The sequence below is a fragment of the Nyctibius grandis genome, chromosome 16, assembly GCF_013368605.1.
Source record: "Nyctibius grandis isolate bNycGra1 chromosome 16, bNycGra1.pri, whole genome shotgun sequence".
In the NCBI taxonomy this organism is placed as follows: Eukaryota; Metazoa; Chordata; class Aves; order Nyctibiiformes; family Nyctibiidae; genus Nyctibius; species Nyctibius grandis.
In genome coordinates, this window is record NC_090673.1 from 8,168,780 (window position 1) to 8,183,124 (window position 14,345).

At 52.3% G+C, this 14,345-nt stretch overlaps 1 protein-coding gene and 1 long non-coding RNA gene across 2 annotated transcripts; one reads left to right on the forward strand and one right to left on the reverse strand.

Annotated features, from left to right (window-relative positions):
- Positions 1-302: 302 nt before the first annotated feature.
- On the forward strand, positions 303-8,679 carry TMEM268 (transmembrane protein 268). Its single transcript, XM_068414229.1, has 8 exons — positions 303-408; positions 2,271-2,380; positions 2,652-2,762; positions 3,710-3,859; positions 4,969-5,079; positions 6,498-6,578; positions 7,486-7,671; positions 8,500-8,679. The coding sequence occupies exons 1-8, from the start codon at positions 303-305 to the stop codon at positions 8,677-8,679; spliced, it is 1,035 nt and encodes a 344-aa protein (XP_068270330.1).
- A 1,845-nt stretch (positions 8,680-10,524) lies between these two features.
- LOC137670948 (uncharacterized) lies at positions 10,525-13,997 on the reverse strand. Its single transcript, XR_011049373.1, has 3 exons — positions 13,841-13,997; positions 13,376-13,477; positions 10,525-11,287 (listed from the first exon to the last, which is right to left on the reverse strand). It is a non-coding gene; the product is annotated as an uncharacterized lncRNA (long non-coding RNA).
- Positions 13,998-14,345: the final 348 nt, after the last annotated feature.

Consider the following 14,345-nt stretch of genomic DNA (forward strand, 5'->3'; position numbering starts at 1 on the left):
ACCCAAGTGGTCTGTGCTGTTACCCTTTTTTTTGCTGTGCCTGTGTGATTTGGGATTTTCTTTTCCTCTTTCAGGGCTAGAAAATGTCTCCTTGCTCATGGAAAGCAGGATCTTGAGGAAGTGGTCCGTGGGAGTGTGAATGAAGATTTCACAATCTGCTCCCCAAGGAGAAGAGCAAACCGGCTGCCTGCTGCCTTGGGGCTGAATCCGTGTTTCTCAGCAGTGAAAGATAAGGCAGATACACAAAGTGCTGAATTTCTGACTGTAGGACACAGAGTCCCTCAAGGAGAGGCACCTTCAGCATGGCCCATAAAAGCCAAGCTGGTGGAATTGAGAAAAACGGGTCGCTTTCCTCCATCCTCTACTGTAAGAGTGATTTAAAGGATGGATCCCTGCAGTGGGTGCAAGGTAAGTGAGCAACCTGTTGATGATAAGGACGAAGGCAGTACTTAGTACAGTGCTCTTAAAATAACTGAAGACAGATTTTTCAAAGATATTCATTAACAGCATCTCATTTGCAAAAGTACCTAAACATTATGGAGGTTTCAACGTTTTGGGAAGGGGATGGAGACACTTTGACTTTTTGGGAAAGCCTGATATATCGGAATGAATGGACATCCACCTATTGAAAACCAGGACCCTGGAAGTCCTCTTCTCTTGGACTTCAAAAGTCAAGAAATCTTTGGGAAACTTGACCTGTGCTTTGCACGTGACTCCCTTCCCCGGTAACAATTTTATCCCTCTGTAGCACTACTTCCAAAACCGCCTGCGGTGCTGTGCATGGACAGAAGGCAGTGCCATGGATGGCTGTTCTCACCGAGACCCCCATGCACCATTCGGCAGGGCGCCCTTTTTTGCTTGCTCAGTTCGTGGCACCTCCTTAGTGCTCAGTTTTTGCAGAGAAGAAGCAGCTCTTGTTGCTCCAGCAGCCGTCAAGGAGCTGAGCCCCTCTGCAAATCTCAGATATCTCAGCTTGGCACCCAACTTGTTGGACTTCGTGCCAAGCAACTTGACCAAAGCCATGGAGAACAGGAGAGCCAAGACCAAGACTGAGGCCATTTGTTTTATCCTTGCTTTATACTCACCGCCTCCACTGCTCTGTGTCAGGAGGAGATAAACCTCAGCAAACAAACAGGACCTTGTTATGCTGGAGGTTTCAGATGCGTTTACTCTTCTCTTTTTGACTGGATGCAGTCACGCCCAATTGTAATATAATTGCCTTGTTTCACTTTGCATCTCCTGATCCTGAGCAGTGAAGAGATGATGAGGATGAAGGACATAAGTGGGAGAGAAGGGGATGGTGAGTGCACCATGTGTTTCAGCCAGCACAGCATTCTGGGAGAGCACTAAGCGGCTGTGTCAGCAGGAGCAGCCGCAGGGGACCCCTGGCTGACCCCAGATCTGCAAAGGGGAAGGAAAGCTGGGTGAAATGTTTCAGTGAAACAGGATCTCATCTGAACAAGGCCACTTCCTTAGACCTGATCTCTTCCTCTTGATGTAGCAAAGCTTGTGAAAACTCTAGATGAATGCCAGATGGGAAGCCTGGAGATCACAGCTCTCCTGTGCCTCTCCAAGGCTGCTCTACCTCAGCTCGGAGCAGACTGCTCCTCAAATCTAGGACAGGCTGTCCTCACACTTTCCAGGCTTCTGACTGCAACTTGGGTCTCTAGATTACATCTCTGATCCTAGCCCTAGCTGAAACTGGGAAGCTGAGAGCCTTGAGCAGAGCCATGGTGCCCAGAAGCACTGCTGGAGCGGGGACCTGGGTGCAGGAGGACCTATGGGGCTCATGCTCCAGGGCAGCCCTACCACATCCCAGACAATGTGGTCATTGGAAAGCACTTTAATTTGATTGCTCAAGCTTTTTCTTATGGTGGGTGGGGTGGGTGGGTGCTGGGGGATATCTCTGAGAGGCAGATAGCCTTAGCAACACTGAGCAGCTTGAGTCCATTGTCCTTTCAGTTAGGGATCAGTGAGGCAAGACATTATCCTGCTGAAGATCAGAGCATCATGTTATCTCTGACTGTTCTCTCCTGGAATGCGTTTGGGGTTTCCCCCCTTTTTGAGGTTGTTTTCTTACAGGGGATATCAGGCTGCTTTCAATGCTCCTTGGGATGTTCTTAGAAATGTCCAAGGGGGGATTCTGGATCCATTTAAAACACGTCAGGGTGGTCTGTGTTCCTCAGCCTTCCCTTTGCCACATGCTCCTTAGCTGCTGGGAGAAAACCCCATGCCAGAGCTGTGCTCATGACTCCTTTGGGCTCTTGCAGAACCTCTCAATGGCCAAGTGCTCATGGTGCTCAGCATGGACAACAACTGCTCAGGCACCTCCTTTGACATGGAGCTTTGTGCAGAGAAACTGAAGTCCCTTGGGGTTCAGGTAAGCTCCTCAAAAAGGTGGTTTTCTCTCATGACTTTCCCTGCACTTTCCAGGGATATATTACTCACTGCAAATGAGGCAAGAACACAAGTTTTTGGTCTGTGACAGCTGTATGGATGAGATTGGAGGTGCGCCATGTGGGAGGGTGCTCTGGGACACAGCTTTCAGTTGCAGTGCCAGTCTGGCCCCATGATGGCTGCCCAAGCTAGTTCTGGTGGGACTAGGAGCCTGAAACTGGAGGGTGGCTCTAGTTTTCTGTTTGCTCCCTGAGCAGGTGGCAGGAGATCAGTGGAGAAGGTTAATCCAGGATGCTGTCCTGAAGCCTGAAGTGAGACGGTACATGTTCTACAACTCCAGGGTGTTCCAGATAGCCATTGCCGTGGTAAGGACAGTGGGGTCTCTCGCAGGCTTGCCAGAGACATGAACTTGCTGAGATGCATCAAGACCTACAGCTGGGGTTCTTGTACGCAGGGAAGGAGAGAGGTTTGGGTAGGGAGGAGATACTGGTTTTCACACATCCTAGTGGGTTCCTTTGGAAATCCCAGTTCACAGAATTTCTGTAGGTGGAGGGCAAGGCACCTTCTCCAACCCCTTGCTGGTAGTCCCACGAAAGCAGACTGTCCATGGCTGGATAACCAGCATCTGCTGAGGCAGTAGTACCTACATCAGACTTTTAAAAAAACTTGAATTTAAAAATCTGTAGTTTTTCTGGTCCTGATGTTAATTTAGACCAATGGACCAGTCAGCTTTGGTTATTGAGGTGATTGTCTAGTCTTACTTGTGTTCTGGTGAGAGAAGCTCCTCCAGAGACCCCAACCATTAGCATCTACTGTATTCAGTTTTTATGCAAAGCCAAGTTTGTTAAACCTTAGCATAGTCCTTGAGCCCAGTGTCAGTGTCCACCATTTGAGCGTTACTGTAATTGAGTAGTCTCTGCACCACCTTGAGTGCTTCGACATAGGAGCTTTCTAAACACAGGGACTCTTAGAAGGATTATCAATATGCCTCAGTGAGTGCATTTCTTATCTAAATGGAAGAACGCGGTTGAAATCCTTCCTAGGTATGAATCATCATTAATAATACACTCTCTGTCTTTGACTGGTAATTTTTTATAATAAACTAGGGCTCACTTAGTCCTTCTAGTCCTTTCTTTACCCTATTTATTATTGGAAAGAACTTCTGTCCTTTCTCACCCTCTGAAGATTTCATGTGACTTGATTTATGGTAAGGTATTACCCTGGGAGAAGGGACCAGTAGTTTTCTTCTTCCCATGACTTTTCTCACTTTCCTAGTTTTGTGGCTATCATCAGTCTCGCTGGGTTTTTATAGGTTTTCTACATGTCTCTCTGGACAAACCTCTACTCCACAGTCCAGCTGTGCTCCTTCGGACGCTACTGGGAGGCCAGCGTGCTGGTGACCCTGGCTGCTGTAGCAGTCACTGTAGTTGTGATACTGGTTATCGATCATCACCAGAGGAAGGTAAGAGGAGGCTGCTTGTGTGTGGGCACGCAGGGAGCAGGAATCCCTCCCACCAAAGTGCTGGCACCCAGGTCATCTCCTAGATGCATACGATGAACATAATTATCCGGGGAGGAAGGAATATTTTTAGAGCACACTTGGAGATCAGGTTCAGGCAAGGGATGTTATACAGCCAAGGCAGGTGTCATAATGCCTGAAACGTAGGTGTTGAAGCCCGGCAGACTGGCTCAAATCGCGGGCCATCGCTGGAGATAAAGCAGCCCTTGCAGATCATGGTTCATGCTCCCACAGCTGGTGGGAAGCCAGCTGGTGGGTTTGCCAGCAGAGCCGGCTCCTGCCCTGCTTCTGGCGATGGGCCTTGCAGTCTTGGCTGCCTTGGTTGCCATCAATAGCATCGTTTACCTGTGTCGCTGCAGTGCTCTGGAGTCATGGTCCAGGCCCCACCGTGCCTGCCTTGCAGCAGGTCCAGAACAAAAAGGCAGCTCCTAATCCATAGAAGTTGCAATAAAATTGTAAAACTGAGGCAGGTTGAGCAGTAGAAGGAAACAGGGAGACGAAGTTAGCATGAGAGGCAACCAGCCTGCAGCACCCACTGCTTGGTAGTTGGCAGCTCTTGTTTGTGGGAATCACGGGAATATGGAAATTTCTAAACAGTGATCTGAAGAATAATGTTGGAAAGGCTTGATGCAAAATCCAGAGGGGTCTTTGCACTGATTTTAATGGATTTTGGAGCAAGCCTCTAATGACAGCTGTGCAATGGTTCTTCCAAGGGGAAACCCAGCAAATGTGTGGGTGCACAGATATTCGGGAAAGGAGTCCTGCACTCAGCGACTGCTGGAGGATGAGAGAGAGAACGTGATACTGGAAGTCGGTTCCACTTCAGACATCTTGTCTACAAGAGAAATAATCCTTAGTGAGAGTTCTGGCGGCACAGACATCTGCTAGCAGTGGCTAGGCCAACATTGATGGCTGGTGACAATCCTGCCCTGACTGCAGGCTGCCCTTGTCACTGTTTTCAGTATTTGGGATTATCCAGCTGCAGTTTGTAGCCGTGGGCTGGCCCAACTTTTGCTGTAGAGTGTGTTAATTCTTCTTGCATTCTTTAATAGATAAATATGAATACAGATGTGAGGCTGGCAGCTGTCAATGAAATCTTTATCAAACACAGTTTAATTCTGGGGATTACAGATGTCCTGGATGGGTCACACAACATCTTACAAGTATCCTTTATGTAGGGAATTGTTCGTATCCCTGCTGGGTAGCTAATGATGTGGAGATATTTATTGATGTTATGATCCACGAGGATTTCCAAAGGATGGGATTTGTTTTTTCTCCTGTTGGATGGCATGAGGGATTGGGTGTGTTTTCTTCTATAAGTGGGGATTGAGATATGCCCAAAGGCAATTGGAACTAATGAGTCTAAAGGATTGAAGTGGGATTAGTCCTTTGGGCAGACAATTATTCCTGACAGTGTATTATACTTACATGGCAGTGATGATTCTTGTTATGAGCAGAGTGACAGCAATGTGCTTATGGCAAAACAAACCCAAACCAAAACAACACAGAGAAAACCGGAGTCCCCATCCCTGGACTCATTTGCTGCTTTTCAGAGATACCTTTTCTGGACTAGACAAAGTTTTAGGGGAAAAAAGAGAGTTTTAAGACAGCATGAAAGTGTTAAAGGAAGGTGAGAGAGATGGTGTCCCAGATTTGCTGGTGGACCTCATGCCCCCCATAGATAGGGAGTCACAGAATACAAACGCAGAGGGAACCAAGGCTGAAACACAGGGTCAGAGAAGGTGGCAGGGAATACCGCAGGAGGGCTGGCAGGGCTGAAGTCATGCAGAACGAGGAGGAAACACTTAAGAACCTTAATTACACATTTGTTCAGACCAGCGTAGTTTCACACCTCAGTAAGTGAGGACTGATCCAACAAACCTTCACCTTTACCTATGCGTCCCAGAACTGCCTGAGAGCAGTTAACCCAAGGATCTATGCTTTCTCTATCTGTTCCAATGTCAGATCTGTTTTAACCCTCTAGCTTTTATGCTGTTCCTGAATCTCCTTGATAATGGCAGCTTAAGCAGATAAACAAGGGCAGATCTTTGGCTGCCTTCTGTGGGGCTGCTGCTCTCAAAGCTGGCAGGACTCCCATCCCCAACACGTTGCTCTTGGTAGACTCTTCGCAAGCAGTGCCTCCGTCCTGCAGACAGGCACCGAGTACAATAAATTTTGTAAAAAATAAATGGAATCAATCCCTAGAAACAGAGGAAAGAAAGCAGGAAGGGGTTTAGGGGAGCTAAGGCAATGTGACCCACCAGTTTATTTACATGTAAGGCCACTGAGATGAGTGATGGGCAATGGCCCTGGGTTATCCTGGTTGTCACCCCCCCAGGCTGCCGGAGGAGTGCGAGAAGGACTGGCAATCTCTGGGGCAATGTCCCCCTTCCCCGCCACCCCTCTTTTCTTCCCCATTAGCTTCAAGTTTTGGCTTAGCCCAGACCCACTTGGCTTAAAATTAGCCCTGCGATGTGTTATTTGGTCCCTTACTGTGTCCTGAGCATCCTGCAGGCACCAGCTGCCTTAGCTCTGCTTCCTGCGAGGTCCGAACCACGATCCTTAACCCTGCCCGTCCCAGCTGTGGTTCGTGCACTTCAGCCCCGAGCGCTGCCTCCAGTCCCTGTCCGCCCGCATCACGGATCTGCAGAGGACACGAGAGGTAAGTGAGAGCAGACACAGCCCGAGCTCCCGTGGTGACACGTGCAGGTCTACCCCTACACCCCAGCTTTGGTGGGATGAAGGTGAGCAAAGAAACCAAGTGTTTGAGTGTCCTCCTGGGCATCCCCTGCTGTGGACTGGGAGCTGGACAGACTGGGAGGTGGATAAACTGCATCTGTCAGTGCCCAGTTCATCAGGAATTTGTTTAGGCCCTGTGGTACGTGCGTGTCTGGGTAATTAACTGTACAACTTTAATAAAGGAAAGTCATCAAGAATCAAGGGCAAATTTTGAAAGCATATGTCACAACTTGAAATAGCTGACACCTTGAGCTGTCCTCCTGAAATAAATAGGATAGCCTGAGGAGTAAGTAAACACCGTACTGGGTTAACTGTGTAAAAATTTTGTCCTCTTGGCCTTCAGAAAATGTTTTCCTCTATGTGGGTGTATAAATATGCAAACACCGTGCTCTCCTGCACTGAATTGCCCCTGCTGACCACGGCTGCGGGATGAGAGGTGAGGGGGTACGACCCTCTGAAAATCTCAAGGCTGTTCATCTCCCCGGATGAACCAACAGAAGCAGATCGGGGACGGACAGTAATGCACCGATTCACATGTTGGCTGATATAACTCATATAGTTTTTAAAAACAAACAAGATTCTTCATGCCAAGCTGTGGCCGTTGTGCTGGGAGCAGTCACCGGCACAAGAGGCAGCTGATGGCAGGGGTCTGTGGGATGAAGACACTCAGCTCCAAGTGCTGGGCATGGCTCTTGGCCAATGCTGTTTTTTACTCTTGGGATGATAATGCCCAGGAGTAAAAAACGTGCAGGAGGGAATCGTGCCCTTTAAAGGCACCACTGCTGCTTGTCTTTGGCAACCCCTAAAATCTCTTTCTCTTGCTCTTCCAGTCAGGCTTGCGGCACAGCCTGGACCAGCTCTGTGTGGTCATGGAGGCGGTGGTTCAGCCCGACCCGGGGACAGAGGAGAGGGCTTCGTGTGAAGAGTCCCCTCTTTTATCCAGTGGAGTGAACCTAAATCAAGAGCCTGTGACATGCAACGAGCTGCTCTGCCTCATTCCCGAGGGCCCACCGGAGGTAATGGGAAATATCTCTCCCCGATGGACAGAGGCGCCGAATTGCCTCCCCAGGCACCTCAACTCCAAAACTCATCCCAACAGCCACCAGCCATGGGGACACCTCCTTTTTCACCAACAGGAGCCCCTGGAAGCCTGGAGGTCAACACGCACCTTCTCCAGCCCTGACAGGGCTGAGCAGTGAATGCTTACTGAGCAGCTAGTGCTGAATCCTTGAGGAATTCATGGACTGGGCTTTTCCTTGCTGGTGTCCAGGGTCCCCATTTGGAAGACAACCTCTCCCAGGGTCCGTGCAGGGACCCAGCGCCTGTGTCCGGGCTGGGGATGAGGCACGGCCATGCCCAGCCTTTGTCTCCTCCGTGGAGCATGCCTTCAAAGACTTGTGCCGTGCTGAGCAACAAATGTGTCCTCATTCCCGCTCAGCAAGAAGCTTCAAAAGGGATGATTTTCATTTATTTTACAGTTTTCTGCCCACTGTTACTAAGCAAATTCGGTGCAGGTGACATCCCTGCAGACTGAAGCTCTCTGGCTGTCTACAGGCAAAAGAAAAGCACGAGGAGGCAGTGGCAGAGCAGGCAGGTCCCCAAGCAGCCTGGCTGCCCGGCCACCCACCACTGAGTGGTCATTTCATGTCACTCCCCTGTGGGGACAGCGTGCCAGCACTGCTGACCAGAAGGGGATCTGGGACAGTTACATATGCCATTGGCTCCTGTCCTGTTTCTTTCAGACAAGGACAGTCCTTTAACCAGGGAGCAAATGGTGTTTAATGTATCGTCCACTCTTCCCGCAGGCAGGTGCTCTGCTCTGACACCTCTCTCGCTTGTTCCAGGTGATGGCCCAGCAGCTCCTGGTGATCTTCAGCGGATGCTATGTCCGGCTCCTGGTCACCGGCCGGCTCCCTCGGGCTGTGGCAGGGGGGCACCTGGAGCACAGCAGCGTGCCCTGCCTCTGCCAGTTCATCGAGACCACCGTGCTCAACACACACCAGAGCTGGTTCACAGGCAGGTGACTGGAGGGGGCTGGAAAACGCTGAAATAAAATCTCTCCGTACACAACAGTGGGAAGAAACCGTGGGGCAGAGGAGAGGGATGTAATCGCTCATCCTGGACTTATCCGGATGAACGAGTGGAAATGTGACTCTAATAAAACATGTGAGACGCTCACCAGAAAGCTGCTTACCTTTGAGACCTTCTCTCTCTCCACTGGCTTGGTGTGAAGGAGCTGCTCTGGGGGCAGAAACAATGCAGGGACAGCCTGGAGCTCCCGTGGGAAATTTCCCACTGCTTTTATCCAGGGGCCTTGGAGAGCCGCAGGGAATACCTGCAGGTGCCAGCCCCACACCTTCGGAATGCAGTATGTGAGGTGTTTTAGTACAAGGAAGACGGAAAATCTGTGCGTAGCAGTGTTGCAAATGTGGTGTTTGCTCTGGATTATGTGTGTGTCACGTAGTTGTTGGTGACAGCAAGCTTTGTCCTGGGGCAGACATGGACAACGTCTCAGCTGATGACTGGGCAGACTTTCCACTTAAGGACTAGCTTGGGATGGTGCTTGGTACCTGCTGCTTCTGCTGCCTCCCCTGGGAGGATGGTGATGGACATCTTGACGATCCCTGGGGTTAAGCCTTAAAGAAGGCACTGCGTAGGGCATGCTGGAGCATGGCTCTTTTCAGACTCCCCTTTCTGCTCCATTTTGGCACAGGCTGATTTCCTTTGTTGTTCCTTCCCTCCTTTCTCCCCACTGAGTTTGCACACAGCATGTCAGAGGAGCCAGTGGGGAGCAGGAGACTTCAGCATTTGAGTGGAGTCCATGAGGGAGTGGGGAATGAAGCGCTGTAACCCTACAAGAGGTTGTGTGCTCAGGTGGTGCCCATGAATGGAGAACTGTACGGCCCAGGAGCTGCTGGTGTCCTCTGCTGTCCCCAGAGCCAGGCATTTCTGTTAAATTCAGGTGGCTGCACGCACTGACGTTTACCTGACCACCGCTTTGGTGGTGACAGCTGTCCTAGGAAGTGGCAATGGTCAGAATAGAGTCCTAAGGTCTGTGTTCTCCAGCCTTGCTGTGGCTGAGTGTGCATGGGAGATTTGGGGCTGTTCTGCACCTCCCAGCCTGCCCGCCATCCCTCCTTCCCCATCCCCTGCAGAGCCCTGCAGCCCCCCGGGCAGGACTTGTGCCTCTCCCACTTTAACAAAGCTCGTCATGGGACACCTGCCCCGTGCAAAGCCAGGAGGTTTTAAAGTTAAGGTCACTGGTTTGTGCACATCCCTCCATTGTGTACATCCCATCCTGCCACTCACCGAGCATCTCCCCCTCACGCAATATTGTACCAGAAGAGTTTTGGTACCGAAGGCCAAACCATCGCTCAGGGCAGCAGCAAGAGGCTGAGCCCTGGAGACCCAGGAGCTTAGAGCCAGATCTCCCCAGGGGTGTGGGGTGACTCTGCTCCCTCCCCTGGGTTTTCTTTTATCAGAAAATTATTAGGAAAATCTTCTTCACTGAAAGGGTTGTGAAGCATTGGAACAGGCTGCCCAGGGCAGTGGCGGAGTCACCATCCCTGGAGGGATTTAAAAGATGAGTAGATGTGGTGCTGAGGGACATGGGTTAGTGTTGGCCTTGGCAGTGCTGGGTTAACGGGTGGATTTCATGATCTTAGAGGTCCTTTCCAACCAAAACGATTCTATGACTCTATCACAAGCAATGGTGACACAAGGTCCATCTCTTCCTACACAGGCAGCAAGGCAAGCCTCAGCAGAGAGCGCCGGTGCTGCCAATGTACGACCCAAAGCATCAGGCTGTTCAATCCCTGCAGTGCCAGCAAACCCCTTCCAGGAGAAAAACCACCACGCTCCCAACCAGCCTCTTTTCATCCGTCTTTATTTCTGGCTGTCACAGGAAGGGGTCGGGCAGGTTCCTCCCCGCACGTGCGGAGTTTGCGATCCTGCTGTCATTGCTCTCTGTGACGGCGCAGGGTTTGCTGGAGGGGGGCCCTGGCTGCGGTCCCTGCAGCCCTCTGCTCTGTGGGTGCTGTGCATCACGCCGCGGTGCTGGCTGCCTGGTGAGGACAGCTTCACCAGCTTACTGGGCATGGGGAAGGGGGTTGTACAAAACATCACGGGATTTCCACAGACTGAAGCTCTAACACTCCTTACGCCAGCTCATGAGCTAATTTAACTTGGTAGAAATTGTCTGAATGTGTATCAATACCATTGGGAGCACAACTTGCTTTCACAGTATAAAAATCCGATTTGCTGCTAGGATGTAATGGCTCATCCTCTTCCCCTGGTGCTCCACAGCCCAAAAGTGCCAGGAGCATCTGGTACACATTGGCAATCTTTTTTTTCCTGCCAGCTAGAAAATTCTGGTAACAAGAGACCGATCAGGACATTGTCTATCATTGTGCTTCTGTGTTGAGAGCAGATACAGGAGGGATTTGCTGATATTTTCCAATCCCTGGGCTGCAGCATTCCCAGGAAACGGGTGGGAAGAAATCTCGTGGCCTTCAGGGGCGGACCACGAGGGCTTTTACCCTCAGGACCTGCAGGGCTGGTCTTGGATGGGGTCACTGCTCCCAGGAAGCGAGGCTCTTGCTTGGGGGGGTGCTGATACCTCTGCCTTTATCTCTGCAAATGCACGAACATCAGAGAAAAGAGGATTCAGGATTAGCCAAGGGGAAAGGTTATTGCTGAAGGACAAGACTGGGTTGTGAACTGTCAAGGTGCTTGGAAAACCTCCTGATGGTAACCGTAAGCAATATTAGGTGAGGAGGGAGTCAGGCCAGGTTTACAGCCCAGAGAGCTCTCCAGCAGAGCCCACCCTGCTGCAAGGAGGGCACAAAGCTTGGCACTTCCCAAGCTGTGACCTGGGCACCACCGGTGCCTCCAGATCATCCCCATTTCCCAGCCAGATCTGTGCTCTGCTGAGTTGGATGCTCCTCATGCCCTGTCCTGGGCCACCTTTCCCTGGGGTGCCGCAGAGCTCTCAGCTGTGGGCTGCTCCGTGCTAAAGAGAGATGCAGCCCCCCGATGCCCTTCGCACTGGTGCAGCCTCCCAGTGCCCTTCGCACTGGTGCAGCCCCCCCGATGCCCTTCGCACTAGTGCAGCCCCCCTGATGCCCTTCGCACTTGTGCAGCCCCCCCGATGCCCTTCACACTGGTGCAGCCCCCCAGTGCCCTTCGCACTGGTGCAGCCCCCCCGATGCCCTTCGCACTGGTGCAGCCCCCAGTGCCCTTCGCACTGGTGCAGCCCCTGCACCCACAGCAGCCAAGGGGCCAGTGTACCAGACCTGCCAGAAAGGCACGGGGCCAGACCCTCTGTTACTACCAACTGGGCAGCTCCTCTGATTGCAATTAAACACCCAACAATTAACTGTAGAGAAGGAGCTTAACTTCTTTGCTCAAAGGAGGAGTTTGATTCCTCTCGCTAATACACCCAAGCGCCTGCCCTGATCTTCCCATTCGGGGCCTCTGCAAAGTCCTGGCTCCCATTGCAGGCCAGATGACTAACGCTCTGCTTTTCCTTCATATGCAATTAATTAAGGTATTAGTGAAGGGACACATCCCCTTTCCCTCACCTCGTCCCCCCATTAAGGATCCAGCTGTTAGTTTAGGGGAAAGGTGATATTCTGGAGGTTTTATAGGATCCCCTAGGCACACAGCTCCCTTTCCCCCCCGCGCACACAGCACATGGGAGCAGCAGAAAGGGAATGGCTCAGCCCTACATCTTCCCTGCGAGTCTCCTGTGACAGCCCTGAGCTCCTGGCAGAGGTAGGAGACAACGAGGCACAACCTGATCTCTGTGGCAGCTGCCCGGGAATGTCCTCGTGCCTGGGTGCAGCTCTGGGCATGTTTGCACAAGAGCAGAGAGTGACTCAGCCGAACCAGTGAAACTGGTGTTGGTGGGGCAGGTCTTTCCCGTGCTCAGATTCCTCGGTCTGCTGTTCAGAAATCACTTCATTTTGATGGCGAGTGTTAACGCCTGAGCAGCCTGGCCGGGCGATGCAGGAGCAGGTCCCCGCAGCTGGGGCAGGGGCAGGGAGCCAGGAGGGTCCTTGCCGTAACCACCGTGCTGAATTGGGGGTGGCCGGGAGGAGCAGCTGCTCTCGGGTGCATCGCAGGACTGATCTGCAAAGTCATAGTGATTTGTGTGTTTGAAATGGGCCAGGAAGGGGCTGGGAAGATTGGCAGTAAGGACAGAAATCTCTCTGTGCCAGCTGGGGTGCGTGGTGATGCAGTTTGGCGTTCAGCAGGGTGCCTGAAATAACAGAGGTTGCCCCAGGAAGGCACAGCTCTGGGGAATCGGTGCTTCAGCAGGTTGCATCCACTCCCCCGCTGATCACCCCAGTAAGGCTGTCCTCCCTTCCAAAGGCTGCTATTTGCTCACCCGCTCTGTCAGGGGCTGGGATGCAGCCATGGCATTTAAAGGCAAAACCCAGCGAGGGAAGATAAAGCAGGAAAGAAAATAAACTTTTGCAACTTCTACCTGTTACGGTTCTTCCTCAGACAAAGCGCCCGGCTCTGAGGAAGACCATGGTCACAGGAGCACAGGCAGGGAGGGATGGGGACCCAGCGCATCTCCCCTGTGGGCAGGGCAGCAGCAGGAGGATCCCCCCGCCAGCCTGTGAGCCCAGGCAAGCCCTGGCCTCTCCATCCCCGGTGTGGTCGGGGCTGAGGCGGGTGGATGTCCCCATCCCCAGCGAGCTGCAGACTTACTTTGGTGGCAGTTGCGGGGGGCTGCCTGCGCTGGGCAGGGTGGTGGCTCCTGGTGCTCCCGGCTGCACAGGGTCCCCATCTTCCTGGCCACATAGCGGCAGGCTGGTGGGAAAGGGGAGACCCGTCTGCTCGCTGCACCAATGCAAAACACCAGCTACCCCCAAATACCCTCCCTGGAGAGCCCAGAGCGGGACCTCTTCGTGAGCTGGGGATCCTCACAGAGGGGGATTGGCTGGGGGCTGAGCTGGACCCGTGGCAGGTTATGGCCAAAAGTTACGGAGGAAATGGAGGGGACTGGATTTAACGGGCTAAAAGGGAGTTACTGCGTCTGGCATCCTGGCTGTGCTTCAAACCACGCCAGCACCGGCCTTTCTCCCCCCACAAGCCAAGGCCATAAAATATGCAGAGTATTTACCATGCAGAAATCCCTCTGAGCTCTCTTGCCTCAAATGAGACGTTCCTTACCGTTGATAATTACTCAAACCATTTTCTCCCGGGCTCAGCAACGCTGTCCTTTCCAGCCAGCCTGTCTCTTCCTCTCTCTCCTCTCGCAGTCGGGCTCTGCAGTGGTTTTATTTCTGTACAGCCCGGCTTCCTCGTTCCTTCCCTCCCGTGGGGATGTTGCTCAGTAACACTGGGTCACGCGCGGGGAGGCAGGCTCAGCCCCGTGCTGCCTCCAGGAAGGGCTGTGCCGTGCCGGGCGTGGGATCCCTGCTCCTCCGGGAAAGGAGAAAGCACGCAGAGCATCGGCCGTGGGCGGCCGCGCCGAGGTTGGAGCCGGCCATACCAGAAAGGTGGCTCAGCCTTGGCTGGAGGAGCTGCTGTTGGTGCTTTGTGCTTTATGGGGGACCCGGGTTTGAGATGTGGGGAGGTAAATCTTGTGCTGTGGTCTCTAAGCTGAGCTGGAGGGGATTGCTGCAGCGTGCACTGTGCTTGTACAGAGCAGGGGTGAAGAAAGGGATGTTTCCTG